This window comes from Choloepus didactylus, assembly GCF_015220235.1.
Source record: "Choloepus didactylus isolate mChoDid1 chromosome 11 unlocalized genomic scaffold, mChoDid1.pri SUPER_11_unloc2, whole genome shotgun sequence".
Taxonomy (NCBI): Eukaryota; Metazoa; Chordata; class Mammalia; order Pilosa; family Megalonychidae; genus Choloepus; species Choloepus didactylus.
The window spans coordinates 3,550,154-3,566,833 of NW_023637579.1; the positions used below are offsets into that span (position 1 = coordinate 3,550,154).

General features: G+C 36.0%; 1 protein-coding gene and 1 pseudogene across 1 annotated transcript; both read left to right on the forward strand.

The window, feature by feature from the left end:
- The first annotated feature begins 5,246 nt into the window (after positions 1 to 5,246).
- Positions 5,247 to 6,173, forward strand: LOC119524531 (putative olfactory receptor 2B8). Its single transcript, XM_037823213.1, has one exon. It carries the CDS (start codon positions 5,247 to 5,249, stop codon positions 6,171 to 6,173), a length of 927 nt encoding a protein of 308 aa, XP_037679141.1.
- Positions 6,174 to 6,273: 100 nt separating this feature from the next.
- LOC119524551 lies at positions 6,274 to 6,693 on the forward strand (annotated as a pseudogene).
- Positions 6,694 to 16,680: the final 9,987 nt, after the last annotated feature.

A 16,680-nucleotide genomic window follows, 5' to 3' on the forward strand; every position in this document is an offset into this window, starting at 1 on the left:
TTTCCTCATTTATCCACATACATATTATTCATAGGAGTATTCATTGTTTTCTTAAATTTAAGAAGTTATTAAATTATTGAATATTTACTTTCTATGTCACATATATTTTCCACATTTTAAAATTCTTGTTTAAAATTTTAGAGTTGAATTTTTAGTCTTTTTACAGAACATATTTCAATTTTTGTGTAGTCAGTCTCAATAGTTTTTTATTGACATGATTTGCTGCTTGCTTGAGACATAAAATTCCAGTGCATCTACATATTCATTGTAGACTCAATATTTGATCAATAAAACATGCTCTTTTTTTGCCTGTTTAGTGGTTTCTTTTAACATGAAATCAAAATTTTATTGAGTATTTTTTTTGAAAATTCAATATTTTCTATTCTTTTTATTTCTATTTTTTATTCATTTTACTTTAGGTTTATTTCATATCAATTTATTTTGTATAATTAGTATATATTTGGGTTTAGGTTTGTTTTTATCTTTTTCATTCAGCCTGTGACCTGCCTCTTTTGATGAATTGGGACATTCATCCTGCTTCCATTTGTTGCTGTAAGAGACTGATTTATTTATTGAACTCATTTACGGGCACTACTATATGCCTGGCCTGATGTAATTTGTCTTCTTTCACCTTATTTTAATGCTTTCAATATGCAAAATGTCATAGTTGTTTCTTCTTTGCTCTTTCCTCCATGAGCTGCATTTTTACCTTTTAATTTATTTTGTATTTGGGAAGTATTTAGTCTGTATATTATTGCTATTTTTTAAAAAAATATTTAAGTAAAATTCTTATTTCATAATCATATCCTTCAGAAATTGAAATATCTACCTTTTGAGTGGTGAGGCAAATAATGCATTTTAAATTTCTCCCCCTCACAAATCATGGATTTGGTGATGCCTCACCTTCACCAAATCATGGATTTGGTGATGCATGATAAGACTTTGGATCATTCTGTTATTAACATTCATTTAATTACATCATGTATTCTTACAGTAAATCCAAGCAGTACCTACAGGGTACTCCCACCATCATATTTGTCCACCAGCCAGCATTTTCACCTACCTACTCTGTTTTCCCACCTGTTTTGATGGTTGAACTTTGCAGACTCCTATATACATTCAGTTCTCCCACTTCTGGCTGAGATCTCATCTCTTACCACCTCAAGGAAATTGCTCTAGGAATTCATTCTCTCTCCTGAATCATTAATATTTTTCTCTCCACTCAGTCATTCACTCACCATAAAGTATTGTTATATTCTAATTTTTAAAAAGTCTCATTTTACAAGACCTTGCTCACTAGTTACTGACTCATTTCTTTGCTTCCTTTGCTTTCCTTTAGAGATGTCTTAACTTGCTTACATCAATTCATCCATTGGTTCTTAAATCCATTTCATCCACATTTTCACACCACCACTCCAGAAATACTTGTTTTGTCATGGTCAAAATTGACATTCTCCTTGATAAATGTTTTGGTGTAGGTTGTATTTGACCTGCTAACAGCATTTGGCACAGTCAATCATTCTTTCTACTTTGATGTTGTTTCCTTACTTGGCTTTCAGGATATCACACTTGTTTTTCTGGGGTGGGAGTGGATGCTTGATCAAGATTAAATTTTAATTGTTCTACTCAGGCTTTCTATTACTCAATCAAGTTTGGAAATTTTAATGTTCCTAGACAATTGTCCATTTCTTTTATGTGTAAATATACTGGCATATAATTGTACATAATAATAATGAGTAATAATATTTTACACACTGCCAATTTCAGAAACATGAGAAGTTACTCAGTGGCATTGTCTGATAACAATGCATTAATATTTATAAGTAAAGGTAAAATAATTAGAAAAGCACTCTGTATTTAGAAACTAAGGCATGCATGCACACCCTCAGCTCTGAAGTTTAAAATTGTGTAGATAAGATAACCTGCAGGCAAATTATTACTGTCAGATGTCAGAGCACAAAATGGCTACAAGACTGGTGTACACAGTAGGATGTTTCTGAGTAAGTAGAGACAGCCTATGATTAGGGGACTCAGAAAGACTTTGCAGGAAAGTGACATGTGAGCAGAGCCTTGTGCATTTGTATGTGTTTGTATGTGCATGTCTGAGAATCACGGGCATTGCCAGAATTTCTTCTGTTTGCTTCTTCTGAATTTATATCCCTCTCCCAGAGAAGAGGCTCATATGTGACACTGTCCATCATCTTCTAATGTGGGTCTTTTCCAAAATTATATTCCAATGTCACTTGAGGTTATTTTCACATCTCAGTTTCAGTGTTTTTGCTAGGTTTAATTTGCACATTATTTCAATTGTATATTTATTCCTTTTGGATACTTTTGGTAAGCCTCATTCAAGGCCTTCACAAGGCCTTCTAGTATGTCTTTTTACATTTCTCATATTTTGAGTGATTGATATGATTGGAACAATCTCGTGAATATCTAGAGAAGACAACTCCAGAGGTGAATTTTGAAGAAATTTGTGATTTCCAAGTGCAGGTGATCCCAGGCCCCATACGGTTATCTTATTTGGATCTGGAAACTGCAAATCATCTCTTACAAAGAGTAAGAGCAGAGTCATAAAAATATCTGCCTTATATGCTTCCTTTTCCCTAAGTGATTCCTAACTAAACAGTGTCCCAGTGAACACAGATAGATAGTAATTGCTTCCTTGGGAATCTTTGCCCAGTGACCTCAGCCAGTAGATTATACCATATATCCTCCTTTGTGCCTTCTTCACTTTCTCATGATTTTAGAGAAAAAGGACACCACTCCTTTTAGGAGCTTGTACACATCTTCATTCCTGGTGTTTGCTTCTCAACTTCAGGTAAAAGATGGTAGCCATTCTGCCAATAAACACTACATTTTCTCTCCACATGCAAGTGTCTATAAATATTATGGTAAAATGTTTATGGGAGAAAGTCAATCACTTGTTTATTTCTCCTTTATCATAAACAGAGAGATAATTAAATGCTCTGCTGCTATTCAGATTAAAGAGAGGTGAATTTAATTTTTTAAAAAGCATTTTACCATACACATATGTATATTTCACTTGTTTGAATTGACTAAATAAACTATTTGTATAGAGATCCCATACTACTAATTACTCACTAAAAGTCATGGAGGGAGTGCTATTTTGAAAATATATTATCTGAATATGATGCTAATATCATAAACAACTCTGCCATCTTTCAACATATGAATCTATGTTATTCTGCAGAAGAAAATAACTTAATTGATAATTTATAATTAGATTAAATTTTCAGGAGCATAAAGCCATTGTTTAAGATATCATTAAGAGAGTAATAAATGGATGGTGTTCACTGTGAATGTATAGACATAACTAATTTTTTGGAGTGATGAGTCACACTTTCATTTTCTTCCTTTTTCTATGTTATGGTCTTAAGGATTTCCTTTGCCAGTAGGAAATTGGCAGATGGAACCTTCTGACCAAGCTATAACCATGATGCAACATCTCTGAGTATTTTAACTTGGTTCACAGGGAAAATCTCTGATGGTGAATGCCTTTCATGGTATCTAGTTTATTCATGAAGAACATTAATATTCATGTTCATGTTAACATGACATAATATTGAGTCAGAAGACACCAATCTTTTTATTTGTGTTTTATTTTTAGAATGAATTAATTGTAGGAAAAATGTGACATTGTAGGACAAGCATTAAGTGTGTGTGTGTTTGCATGTATTTGTGAATTGTCTGAATAGAGATGATGACTGATGTCATTATATAAATGAGATTGGCAGGAAAAAGCTTGTAAAGAAAGGAGAGCAGAGAGATGGAAAATACCTAATTTCTACTCAAGACTTGGATGTAAGGCCTTTGAAACATATTTATTGCTCTTTCCTGAACAATTCTTAAAACAAGTATGTTAAGTCTAGCTGCAAAATATGGAAACAGTTGGTATAAAAGTCAGTGTGTCATGAATACAGAATGACTGCTAAAGACAAAATAAACCTCAGAAGATCATACATAGATCAGTACATACATTAAAATGGTGTTGATTTAAATCTTTCTTGAACCGAGAAGCTGCTGCATGTTTTTATCTGGGAAGAAACATGACAAAGAGTCATATTTTGATGTATTATTAGGATTTAAATCAAAATGATGGGAGTAGGACAGAATTATTAGAGATATGGGGAGCAGAAGCTGGGGTCAAAGATGAAGCTGAATTTTCAGTTTAGATGTCTGGAAAATGGTACGCAGTGCTGTTAAAGATTTCATCAAAAACCTTTTGTGGTGGGAACTTGGGCTCACTGCTGGATATGTTGAATTAAAGGTGATATTAATGTGCACACATAAACACAGACATACTAGTATACAGTTTTGCAATCAAAATTGATAAAGACACAGTCATGCTGTCAGCAGCAAGCAGTAAATTGAAGTCATGTGACTGAGTGAGAAAGTTGAGAAGAACTGGCATAAAAGAGCTGAAAACAGATATTGAAAACAGTGAAATGACACAATGGAGAGGAAGAGGAAGAATAAAATTCAACACAGAAGAAAGAAATTTGTCATAATGGAGGAAGAATGAAAATTAAGAATTTCATAATGGTTAGAGTTTAAAGAATAAAAGCACAGTGATTGACATATTTTGTTACTAAGAGTAATGAAGCAGAATGGAAGTGGGACAAATCCATTGGATTTACCGTTGTGAGATTATTGTCAACTTTGTGAGTTCTGGCTCAGCAGATGAAAAGGACGAAAAGCATATATAGGATAATGAAATGTAACAATGTGGAAAGAAGGGCACCTTCAGCTCCAATCTTGTACAATGAAATCATAAAATTGACCCTTTTGATTTCATGTAGATATTGAAGTCATAACTTTGCATACAATAGCTGAAAGTGAACAGAACAGAAAGGACAGAATGCAGTCTAATAGCACTGTTAAGTTCCAAAATTGAGAAGAAACATGCATGTTTGGTGGCAGAGGTAAAGAAATAGAAAAGTAAAGCCTCCAGATGTTGCATATATAGAAAATAAGCAAAAGATAAAAATCCCAGGGAAGTCTTCAAGAGACTAGTAATGGGGACATAAAATTGGGGTGAATATGTAAATCTGAAATGATTATTTATATTCAATAATTAAAAGATAAAAAATCAGGAATATGCTCTCATTGCATCTTTGAGTGTGGTGCCCAGTTAAGGTGTGGAACTGTAGATTTCTATTCAACCTTGTGTATCAACTCATGTAAATATATTTTCACTCTTAACAGCAATGCAATGAAAGGTAATGGTCAGTCCCAACATCAGCTCCTTCAGTGGATTTTTCCTGCTGGGTTTCTCCAGCCAGCCTCTGCTGGAGATGACCCTCTTTGTTTTCATTGTGATTTTCTACTTACTGACCCTGCTTGGCAATGCAGCCATCATTCTTTTGGCTCATCTGGATCCCAGGCTTCACACCCCAATGTACCACTTCCTCAGCCACTTATCCTCCATGGACCTCTGCTACACCACCAGTACTGTCCCCCAGCTGCTGTTCAACTTGAAGGGCCCAGAGAAGACAATAACTTACGGTGGGTGTATTGGTCAACTCTACGTGGCCTTGGCAATGGGCTGCACCGACTGCATCCTTCTTGCAGTAATGGCTATTGACCGCTATGTGGCAGTCTGCCGGCCTTTGCACTACACCATGCTCATGCATCCTCGTATCTGTTTGCAACTGGTGACCATGACCTGGGTGACAGGTTTGACCAGCTCGTTAGTGCAGACGGTGCTCATTGTGCAAGTGCCTCTTTGTGGAAGAAATGTCATAGACCACGTCTTCTGTGAAGTGCCAGCTCTCCTCAAACTCGCCTGTGTCAATACCACCTTCAATCAGATGGAGCTCTTCCTCGTCAGTGCATTTTTACTCCTGGTACCCCTCTTTCTCATTCTTATTTCCTACAGCTGCATTGCAATGGCTGTGTGGCAGACTAGGTCATCTGAAGGACGCCGGAAGGCTCTGGGCACTTGCTCCTCGCACTTAGTGGTGGTGCTTCTCTTCTATGGCTCTGCTACGGCCACGTATCTGCAGCCTCCTACCGCTGCCTCCCAGGACAGGGGCAAATTCATGGCTTTGTTTTATGTAATTGTCACCCCAACTCTAAATCCCTTCATCTACTCATTACAGAATAAAGATATGAAAGGAGAACTGAGGAAGATGATGGGGAAAGAGTAAAGAAGAAGGGGACGAGGGAAGCAGAGGTGGTGCACGCAAGGGGTCTTTGCGCATCCCTCCCCGGGATGGTCAGGTCTGAGCCACGCAGTGCCCAGTGGGTTGGAACAGCACCATCGTCTTGGGTGTATGTGGGGCCCTTTTCATCTGGTACTGTGTTTACTTTCACAAGAGACAGAGTGACCCCAATTTCAAGAACAGGCTGTGGGAGCAAAGAAAGAAACAGAAACTTGCCAAGGAGAGAGCTGGGCTTTCCAAGTTACCTGACCTGAAAGACGCTGAAGCTGTTCAGAAATTTTTTCTTGAAGAAATACAGCTTGGTGAAGAGTTACTAGCCCAAGGGGAATATGAGAAGGGTGTGGACCATTTGACAAATATAACTGCTGTGTGTGGACAGGCACAACAGTTATTGCAATTAGTACAGTGAACTTCCACCACCAGTGTTCCAGATGCTTCTAAGCTCCCAACAGTTAGTCAGAGATTTGTAAGTGCTCAAAGCTTAACTGAAGATGATGTGGAATGATAACATCAGCGTAATAAAATCTCAATTTAAAATATTTTTAAAATTCTTAACTCAGAAGATGAACAGCCCTGTGGGAATAAGGGCAGATATGCTTGATTTGGACTGTGTAGACACTGAAGTCTACCAAAGTTAATTTTTACTTTGTGTAGGTCCATTTGTCTGTTTTGTGTATTTTTCCCAGTGAAAAGTGTACTTTGATGAGTATTTTTCATTTTATAACACACTATGGGTTACTGAAATATCATGGATTTTGTTTCTTTCTAAAATGTGCAATTGAAATGCACATACATGTAACAATACTTAGGTTAAAACACCCAGTGCTCAGTTTGCTGAAGAATGCACATTTTTTTTTAAAGCTAGTACATTTTGCTATGCATCAGAAAATTGTATGAAAACTTGATTGTGTGTATCAAATATTTGTGAAACTTGCTGCTGTGCTATATTAACAACTTCACCTCCACACCTTGTATTAGTCTTGAAATACTTTTTATAAAACAGTGGGCTTAGTGAAATGTTTTATTTAAAACAGTGGGCTTAACATGTTCTGGTTATTTATCACCCTGTACTTTAGTAGTTGCAAAGAGCACTAGCCATGTGAGCTTCACCAATTCATGTCTGCTCACTTTCCTCATTTATAAAATATGGGAACTGGTCCACTGATTTCTGAGAAACCCCTTTAAGCTCCTAATTTATATAGTTCTGTACAGCATATTCAAATCCATTTTCTCCTGAGAGTGTCTTTGTTTGACTATCAGGCCTGGTATTGTTTTATATTCTGAATTTCACATGCTTGCCTAAGTAGTTCCAAATTGATCTTTTGCTAATGTCTAACTATTGTGCTGATTTTCACTGACATCGTGTGGTTCTGTTACAACTCTGTAAATTAATTTGAAGTGTATCCTTTATGGTAACCTGGATGCTGCTTGTAAAAAATGTTTATTCCCCTTTGCATTTGTCTTTAGTCTGGAGCTTTTTTTTTTTTTCATTTTTATTGAGATTGTTCAGATACCGTACAATTATCTAAAGATCCAAAGTGTATAATCACTTGCCCCTGGATACCCTCATACAGCTGTGCATCCATCACACTTAATTTTTGTTCAATTTTTAGAAACTTTTCATTACTCCAGACAAGAAATAAAGTGAAAGATGAAAAAAGAAAAAAAAGAAAAGGAAACTCTAATCCTCCCCTATCCCTAACCAACCCCCCTCAATTGTTGACTTCTAGTATTGATATAGTACATTTGTTACTGTTTATGAAAAATGTTGAAATACTACTAACTGTAGTATAGTTTGCAATAGGTATATAGTTCTTCCCTATATGCCCCTCTATTATTAACTTCTAATTGTATTGTCATACATTTGTTCTGGTTCATGGAAGCGATTTCTAGTATTTGTACAGTTGATCATGGACATTGCCCACCATAGGATTCAGTTTTATATATTCCCATCTTTTGACCTCCAACTTTCCTTCTGGTGACATATATGACTCTGAGCTTCCCCTTTCCACCTCATTCACACACCATTTGGCACTGTTAGTTATTCTCACATCTTGCTACTGATGCCTCTGTTCATTTCCAAACATTTAAGTTCATCCTAGTTGAACATTCTGCTCATACTAAGCAACCACTCCCCATTCTTAAACCTCATCCTATATCTTGGTACCTTATATTTCATGTCAATGAGTTTACATATTATAATTAATTCCTACCAGTGAGACCCTGCAATAATTGTCCTTATGTGTCTGGCTTATTTCACTCAGTATATTGCTCTCGAGGTTTTGTCATCAACCCATTTTTTTTTTTAATATGGTTTTGTTCACTCACCATACATTCCATCCCAAGTAAATAATCGATGGTTCTCTGTATGGTCATACATTTATGTGTTCAACACCTTCACCACTATCTATATAAGGGCATCTACATTTCTTCCACAAGGCAGGAGAGAGAGTCAAAGAAGGTAGAGAGGCAAAAGAAAGAGGGAAAAAAAATCACAGCTAGAAAGCAGCAAAAGGAAAAATAACCTTAAATCAAAGTAGAATAAAGAATCAGACAATACCACCAATGTCAAGTGTCTAACATACCTCCCCTATCCCCCCTCTTATCTGCATTTACCTTGGTATATCACCTTTGTTACATTAAAGGAAGCATAATACAATGATTCTATTGGTTACAGTCTCTAGTTTATGCTGATTGCATCCCTCCCCCAATGCCTCCCCATTTTTAACACCTTGCAAAGTTGACATTTGCTTGTTCTCCCTCGTAAAACAACATATTTGTACATCTTATCACAATTGTTGAATACCCCAGATTTCACCAAGTTACACAGTTCCAGTCTTTATCTTTCCTCCTTTCTTGTGGTGTCTCACATGCTCCCCACCTTTCTCTCTCATCCATATTCATAGTTATCTTTGTTCAGTGTACTTACATTGTTGTGCTATCATCTCCCAAAATTGTGTTCCAAACCACACACTCCTGTCTTCTATCACTCTGTAGTGCTCCCTCTAGTATTTCCTGTAGGGTAGGTGTCTTGTTCACAAAGTCTCTCACTGTCTGTTTGTCAGAAAATATTTTGAGCTCTCCCTCATATTTGAAGGACAGCTTTGTTGGATATAGGATTCTTGGTTGGCAGTTTTTCTCTTTCAGTATCTTAAATATATCACACCACTTCCTTCTTGCTTCCATGGTTTCTGCTGAAAGATCCACACATAGTCTTATTAAGCTTCCTTTGTATGTAATGGATTGCTTTTCACTTGCTGCTTTCAGGATTCTCTCTTTGACTTTGACATTTGATAATCTGATTAATAAGTGTCTTGGCGTAGGCCTATTCATATCTCTTCTGTTTGGAGTACGCTGCACTTCTTGGATCTGTAATTTTATGTCTTTCATAAGAGATGGGAAATTGTCATTAATTATTTCCTCTATTATTGCTTCTACCCCCTTTCCCTTCTCTTCTCCTTCTGGGACACCAATGATACATAAATTATTGTACTTTGTTTCATCCTTGAGTTCCCGGAGATGTTGCTGATATTTTTTTCATTCTCTTCTCCATCTGCTCCTTTGTGTGTAGGCTTTCAGGTGTTTTGTTCTCCAGTTCCTGAGTGTTTTCTTCTGCCTCTTGAGATCTGCTTTTGTATGTTTCCATTGTGTCTTTCATCTCTTGTGTTGTGCCTTTCATTTCCATAGATTCTAGTAGTTGTTTTTTTGAACTTTTTTTTCTGCTGTATATATGCCCAGTGTTTCCTTTACAGCCTCTATCTCTTTTGCAATATCTTCTCTAAACTTTTTGATTTGATTTAGCATTAGTTTAAATTCCTGTATCTCAGTTGAAGTGTACATTTGTTCCTTTGACTGGGCCATAACTTTGTTTTTCTTAGTGTAGGTTGTAATTTTCTGTTGTCTAGGCATGGTTTCCTTGGTTATCCAAATCAGGTTTTCCCAAACCACAACAGGCTCAGGTCTCAGAGGGAAGAAATATTCAGTATCTGGTTTCCCTGTGGGTGTGTCTTAGAAAATTGCTCCAACCTTTGATGCTTCAGGTCACTGTGCTTTTCTGCCCAGCAGGTGATGCCTGTTAGCCTATAATTCTTGACTGGTGTGAGGAGGTATGGCTGTGTTCTCCCAGGCTCTGGGGTCTGGTTCTGAATGGAAAGGGCCCCACCCTTTCCTCCTAGAGAAGACAGACCCCCCAGGTGGAGGTCATTAGCATTTCAATGGTCTCGCTCTCTGCTTGTGGTGTCTCCACCTTCCCGGAGTCACAGCCCTGGAAACTGAATCTGACTGGGGCTTTCTCCACTGAGCCAAAAAAGAAACAGATAGTCCCCTTCAGACCCACTCCAAGGCGACCCTTCGACTCTCCAAGGTCAGTCATCACCCAAAGCCTCTGTCTGTTTTTTGGGGATGCGTACCTGTAGTGAGCAGTTCACACTCACTACTTAAAACCCCAGTTGGAGCTCAGCTGAGCTGTATTCGCTTAGTGTACTTCTTTAATCCTAATTCAACTTAATTCATTTATCTTCTTGAACACTGAGAGTAAGTTCATAACCCTGTGACTGAAGACTGAAAAGAATGGAGCTGATGGGACCTTTTGTTCTCAAATATTGACATTTTATCTGCAGTCACAGATTCCATTTCAGAACTGAGAATAAAGATCCTTGGTATTGTGTGGCATCTGTTGAACTGAGCAGCATATCTTGCTGTACAAATTGGCTTTATGCTGTCTAAGTCTATGGAGAAGTCCCAAAGCTTTCTCCTATGTACTGGGCTTTTGATTTACTTACAAATTTTCTTACCCTAACCTAGGGTTATTTTTTAAATCTATGTGTGGTTGTGGTGGCATAGTGGAAAGAGTTTGAAATATAGGTCTAGATTCTGCCTCTAGTTAATCACATAGCCTTGGGCATGTCATGTCTTACCTATAAATTAGAACATCAAACTAGGAGGCTCAAATGTTTAAGAACTCTTCCTCCAGGTAGCTTCTAGGTTTGTGGAACTCTGAAACAGTGTGCTTTTATTATTATTATCATGACACTTGGTAGAAATTTTGGGGAGATGACCAGTAGAAACATGACGGTTGATCAGTTTTACTAATAGGATTTGAAATTCAAAGCATTATAGTGGTGATTGGTTAATAATTGACCATGTGGCTAAGAAACAATCTTCTCTCTTGCAATAGTCTAGGTATGGATTGGGGGAGGGGGGATAGAGGGAGAATACAGGTGGGAAAAAAATGCAAGGAGCAGGCAGCTTGGCAAGAAAAGAATGGACCCAGAAAAACTAAGAATTAGCTGGAGGAGTAGGGGTCAACTTAGATTTTGGAAGAGTAGAAATCTAACTATATATGTCCTTGAAAATTGTGGTACAGTACAAGCTGAGTCTCACTTGGCTTTCTGGAAAATAATTTACCTTGATTTAATCCTTGTTGAAAAGGCAGTGATAGCTTCACTTTAGAGCTGATTAAGCCAAGTACATTTTCTTATTTAAGTGACAGCTTTGGTACTTTAACATTAAGTCACACTTTTGAGAGTATTACATTTAAAAAAATCACCTGCTCCCCCTCACCCACTTTAGTGAACACTGTGTTTCCTACTTAAGTTTTAATAGTGGTGGTGAAATCAGGGAGTTGTGATGCTAGCCAAATGGTACCCAGGAGGTGGGAATAAAACAATTCAAGATTTAAGAAGAGTAAAAACAGATTGAATGTTACCATGTGCTAGTGCTGCATGCTAGCATAACATCTTTGGACATGCAAGACATGTATTAGTGTATGTTGAAATGTTTCTTTGGGCAAAGATCTTTCTTAAATACAAAGGTTCCATAATTTGTATTTAAAGTGAAGGCATTTAAAACATAGGCTTACTTGACTGTGGCATTGTGTTTCAGATAACTAGAACTTATTTTCAAATTTAACTTAGGTAAAATGTGTAAAACCTGGTACACTGTGCCCAGTATACAGTCAGTAAATATTTAATTCTTGTAATCCCTCAGGAAATTTGATGTTTTTACCACCTTCCTGCCTGTGTTTGTGACCTCACTGATTCAACCTGTGGACCAGAGTGTTAATGAAATGTGACTGCAGAAGAGATTTTGAGAAAATTAGCATATCATGCAGCTATCATATAATTTTGTTTTGTAGCATAAAAAATGCAGTTTTCATTATTGCTTGTGCCTCAACTGTTTAAGTGAATATTAAAGGACTTCAAGAAAAAAAAAAGGAAGAATTTGAAGAGATGGAGGATACTGGCTTAAGGAAAACAAGCCATGAGATGCTTTTAATTCTTAAAAAAATGGTAACATCTTTGTCATTTGTAAATAGCCTAACTCATGTCTGAATATACACAAATGTACATACATATACGTATATATATATTTGCATGAACATTTTTATATCAAATCTGCAAGTGCGAAGTAACTGAGCAGATTATCTAATGATATCTATCTTGACTGTCACTGGCCAACCCCATGACCTTGGGCAGTTCATTTAAGTTCTCTCATTGTCATTATTATCAAAACAGGGCAATGAATTACCTACCCTCATAGTTGTGAGGCTTGTGGAGATGAAGTTAGATAAAATAGCATTTTTTAATCTGCAAAAGTAAAATATAGAAAAATCCACATTTAATTTTGGGGGAAGATTGCTTTTGTTTATGTAGAATTAAAAATCTTTGAATTGATGGTTACTTTAGAGTCAATCTGGCCTAATTTATGCAGTATATGAATCTCCATGATATATTTTTTGAATACTAGTCACTCAAATTTGAACATTTCCACAACAATGGCATTTGGTTTTTGCAAGATAAATTCTCCATATTTGGACAGATATATTATTCTTTCTTAAATTAAGCTGGAAATCTGCCTCTTTTCTACTTAAACTGTTGACTTTGGTTTCTGCATTCTTAGCCAGACAATATAGGCTCTGACAATGTAATCTTTCCTTCACTAAAATATCTTTAATGTTTAAAACAAACTACCACATTCACTTCTGTGAATTAATAAATAATTTATTTCTTCTGTATCATGATGCCAAATCTCACCATTTGTTTCCTTTTTTATTTTAATTTTTAACCTGTTTCACAGAAATGAGCTTTATCAAGTGGATTTACATGGATTAGTGAGGTAGGCTGGATTTGTCCTTTAAATTCAATGAATAACTTTTTCTAAAACCAAACTTAGTTTTAAATGGGAGGCGCCTTTTCAATTCTTTCCTACAGATTTTCTACTTTGGCTGTGCAGAAAGGAAAATGACCATCCTCTTATTGATGGAGTGTAGACCTCCATACTACCACATAGAATATGCACTGGTTGTATGAATTACACCCCCACTGCATTGGCGTGGTCCCAATAGAATCATTCAGAGATCAGAAGACTGTGCCTATGTTACAGGAGGTGTGTTCATCATTTTCACATTCAGTATTCATTTTACAGGATGGAAATTACCACAATCCCTCTAAGATTTACAACAAAATGACAAATTATTGAGCTCATCGATGTTGGAATTTTTTCCATCCACTTTATTGCTTCAGGCAAACATGCATAAGGCATCTTAGACTCTGATTCTTTATAACTTCTCTGTCAAGTCATCCATTAAATCCCATGGGTGTTCCTTCCTAGAAAGTCTCATATTAGTTCACCATCATTCTAGTCTCACTTAGAAAAGAGTGTAAAGTGCTTATGATAGGCTTTATAAATATTTATTGAATAAATGAATGAATTAAAAGAGGGACACATATTTTGTGGCAATGTTAATCTCATTAAATCAGAAAACCCAAGAGAATTAAATTAATAATGATTAGGGCTCAGTTAATTAATTAGTTATCAATTGGCATATTAAATTAAATACTCATCCAATTATTTCATGAATATAATTTACTCCAGTAAACTAATTAAGACCCACCTTGAATGGGCTGGATCATATCCCCAAGGAAATAATCTAATCAGAAGTTCCCACCCACATTAGATCTGCCCCCAAAAGAGTAGATTAAAAGAACATAGTCTTTTATGGGGTACATTACAGATTCAAACCAGCACAGCAACACAAGTTAATCATCACAAAATGTTTTATCCAAATTCACTGTTCTATTTGGAGTGATACTGAAGAATAGAGAAGGGGAGAGAAATAGGGTTAGGAAGAGAGGGGAGATACAGATATATAGAAATATATATACATAATTCTATCTATATATTTAAAATATATAAATTTGTATGTAAACATATAAATTTAAAAATACTTATTTTCATATATACTTCTTTATTAGCGAAGTTGTGTGTTTACAGAAAAACCATGCATAAAATACAGGGTTTCCACTTACTACCCTATTAGTAGCATCTTGCATCTGTGTGGTACATTTTGTTACAGTTGATGAAAGCACATTTTTATAATTGTACTATAGTCCATGGTTTATCTTAGGGTTCACTGTTAACACTTGAACTGTGACAAAACTCTGTTGTGAAATAAAGTTAATCTCTATATTTTTATATACATTTTATTTATTGATTGATTAATTGAACCAGTCTTTTAAATTGTTTATTCTGGTTTCTGTGTACAGATTGCACTGGAGACAAAAATAGAAATAAGTACATGAGTTAGGAGGCTACCAATTTCATCCATAAAATAAGTGATGGTGACTTGAATTATGTTGGTAATGATGGGATGGGATAAATAGATCCCGGATATATTGAGGAACTTGAGCTAATAGAAGTGGTCAGATGCTCAGATTATGATTTTGTAGGTGGAGACTATGATTCCTAAATTCTTGGTTTTCCTTGCCAGTAGATGCATTTAATAAGCAACAAACATAATATATTAGAGCTATCATGTATTTCAGGATTGTATTATCAAAATGTATCAAATAGTCATTACATGGTATGAATGTATTGATCAATGTTATGAAAAAACTGAGCAGAATAACAGGAATTAGGAGAGTAGGATGTTGGGAAGGGCTTGTAATCTTAAATAGAATTTCCATGGTGGACCTCATTCAGAGGGATGATATGACCACACACTTGAAGGAGGTGAAGGAGCTAGTCCTGCAAATATATGAGAAAGAGCATTCCACTCATACAGGACAGCCCATGAGGAGGGGAACATGTCTTGTGTGTCCATGGAAAAGCAAAACACAGTGTGGATGGACCTCAATTAGCAAGTGACAGCTCAGAGGGAAATGGGATACAAAGGGGAAGTGGGGCCAGTTTGGGTAGACTCCTGCTGGCCACTTTTTTATTGGAAAAGTTGTGAGATTACAAAACAGTAATGCATAAAATACAGAATTCTCATATACCACCCCACTATCAACACACTGCATAGGTGGATACATTTGTCACAATTGATGAAAGCACATTTTAAAAATTGCATTATTAAGTATGGTCCATGATTTAACTTATGGGTCAGTATTTATGTAGGGTAGTTCCATGGATGTTTAAAAAATTATTCTATTACCATATATACAAATGAACATTTCCCCTTTTAACTACATTCAAATATATGTTTCTGTGCTGTTAATTACATTCACAATGATGTGCTACCATCACCACCATCCATTATAATTTCCATAGTTCCAAATATGAACACTGTATGCTTTAAGTCTTAACTTCCCACCTAAGAATTTAACTTCCCACAAATCCCTAGAAGCTATTGTAAGGATTTTGGATTTTATTTTGAATGAGATAGAAGGTCATTGGGGGCTTTGAAACTATTCTATGATTTAATTTAAAAATATGTATTTTTTGATCAAAGTTGGAATCTGGGGAACAGACTGTGAATCTCATGTGAGATGGAACAGTCATCAGGAATCCAGTGAGAGATGATGGTGGTCAGGAAAACTATGGCACCATGGGGATGCTCAGAGCCATATACTTGATATAATCCCACAACGTCTCTTGAAAATTTGTTTCACTTTTCAGAAACTCCTTCTTGCTGTAATGACTTGTCTCTACCCTGAAACATAATAAATAAATATAAGATGTAAAAGTTGACATTAGAATTTTAGGCTCAGATATGTTTGTTATTTGCTCGACATAGTAGTTTCTTCTCAGAAAAATATGATATATGATGTGAAACACATAGGCATTGCTCTCCATGTTTGAATTAAACCAAAAATATTTTCTGCACTAGTGAGAGGATGACAAGGCAGTTTCTATATGACTCTTTAGTCTGTGGTGTTCAAATAGGTCAAAAAGAAAGAAAAAGGAATGGACAAAATATAAGCTTTAAGTGTACAATTCAGGGGTATTAATTATATTCATAACGTTGTGCTACCATCACTACCATCCATTACCAAAATATTTCATCACCTCAAACACAACCTCTGTAATCATTAAGCAATGTCTCTCCATTCCTCCCTCCCAGGCCCCAATCACCTCTAATCTAATTTCTATGATATGAATTTGTCTATTCCAGATATTTCATGTAAGTGAAGTCATAGAATATTTGTCCTTTGTACCTGATTATTTCATTCAGCAAAATAGCTTCATTCAACCATGTTGTAGTATATAT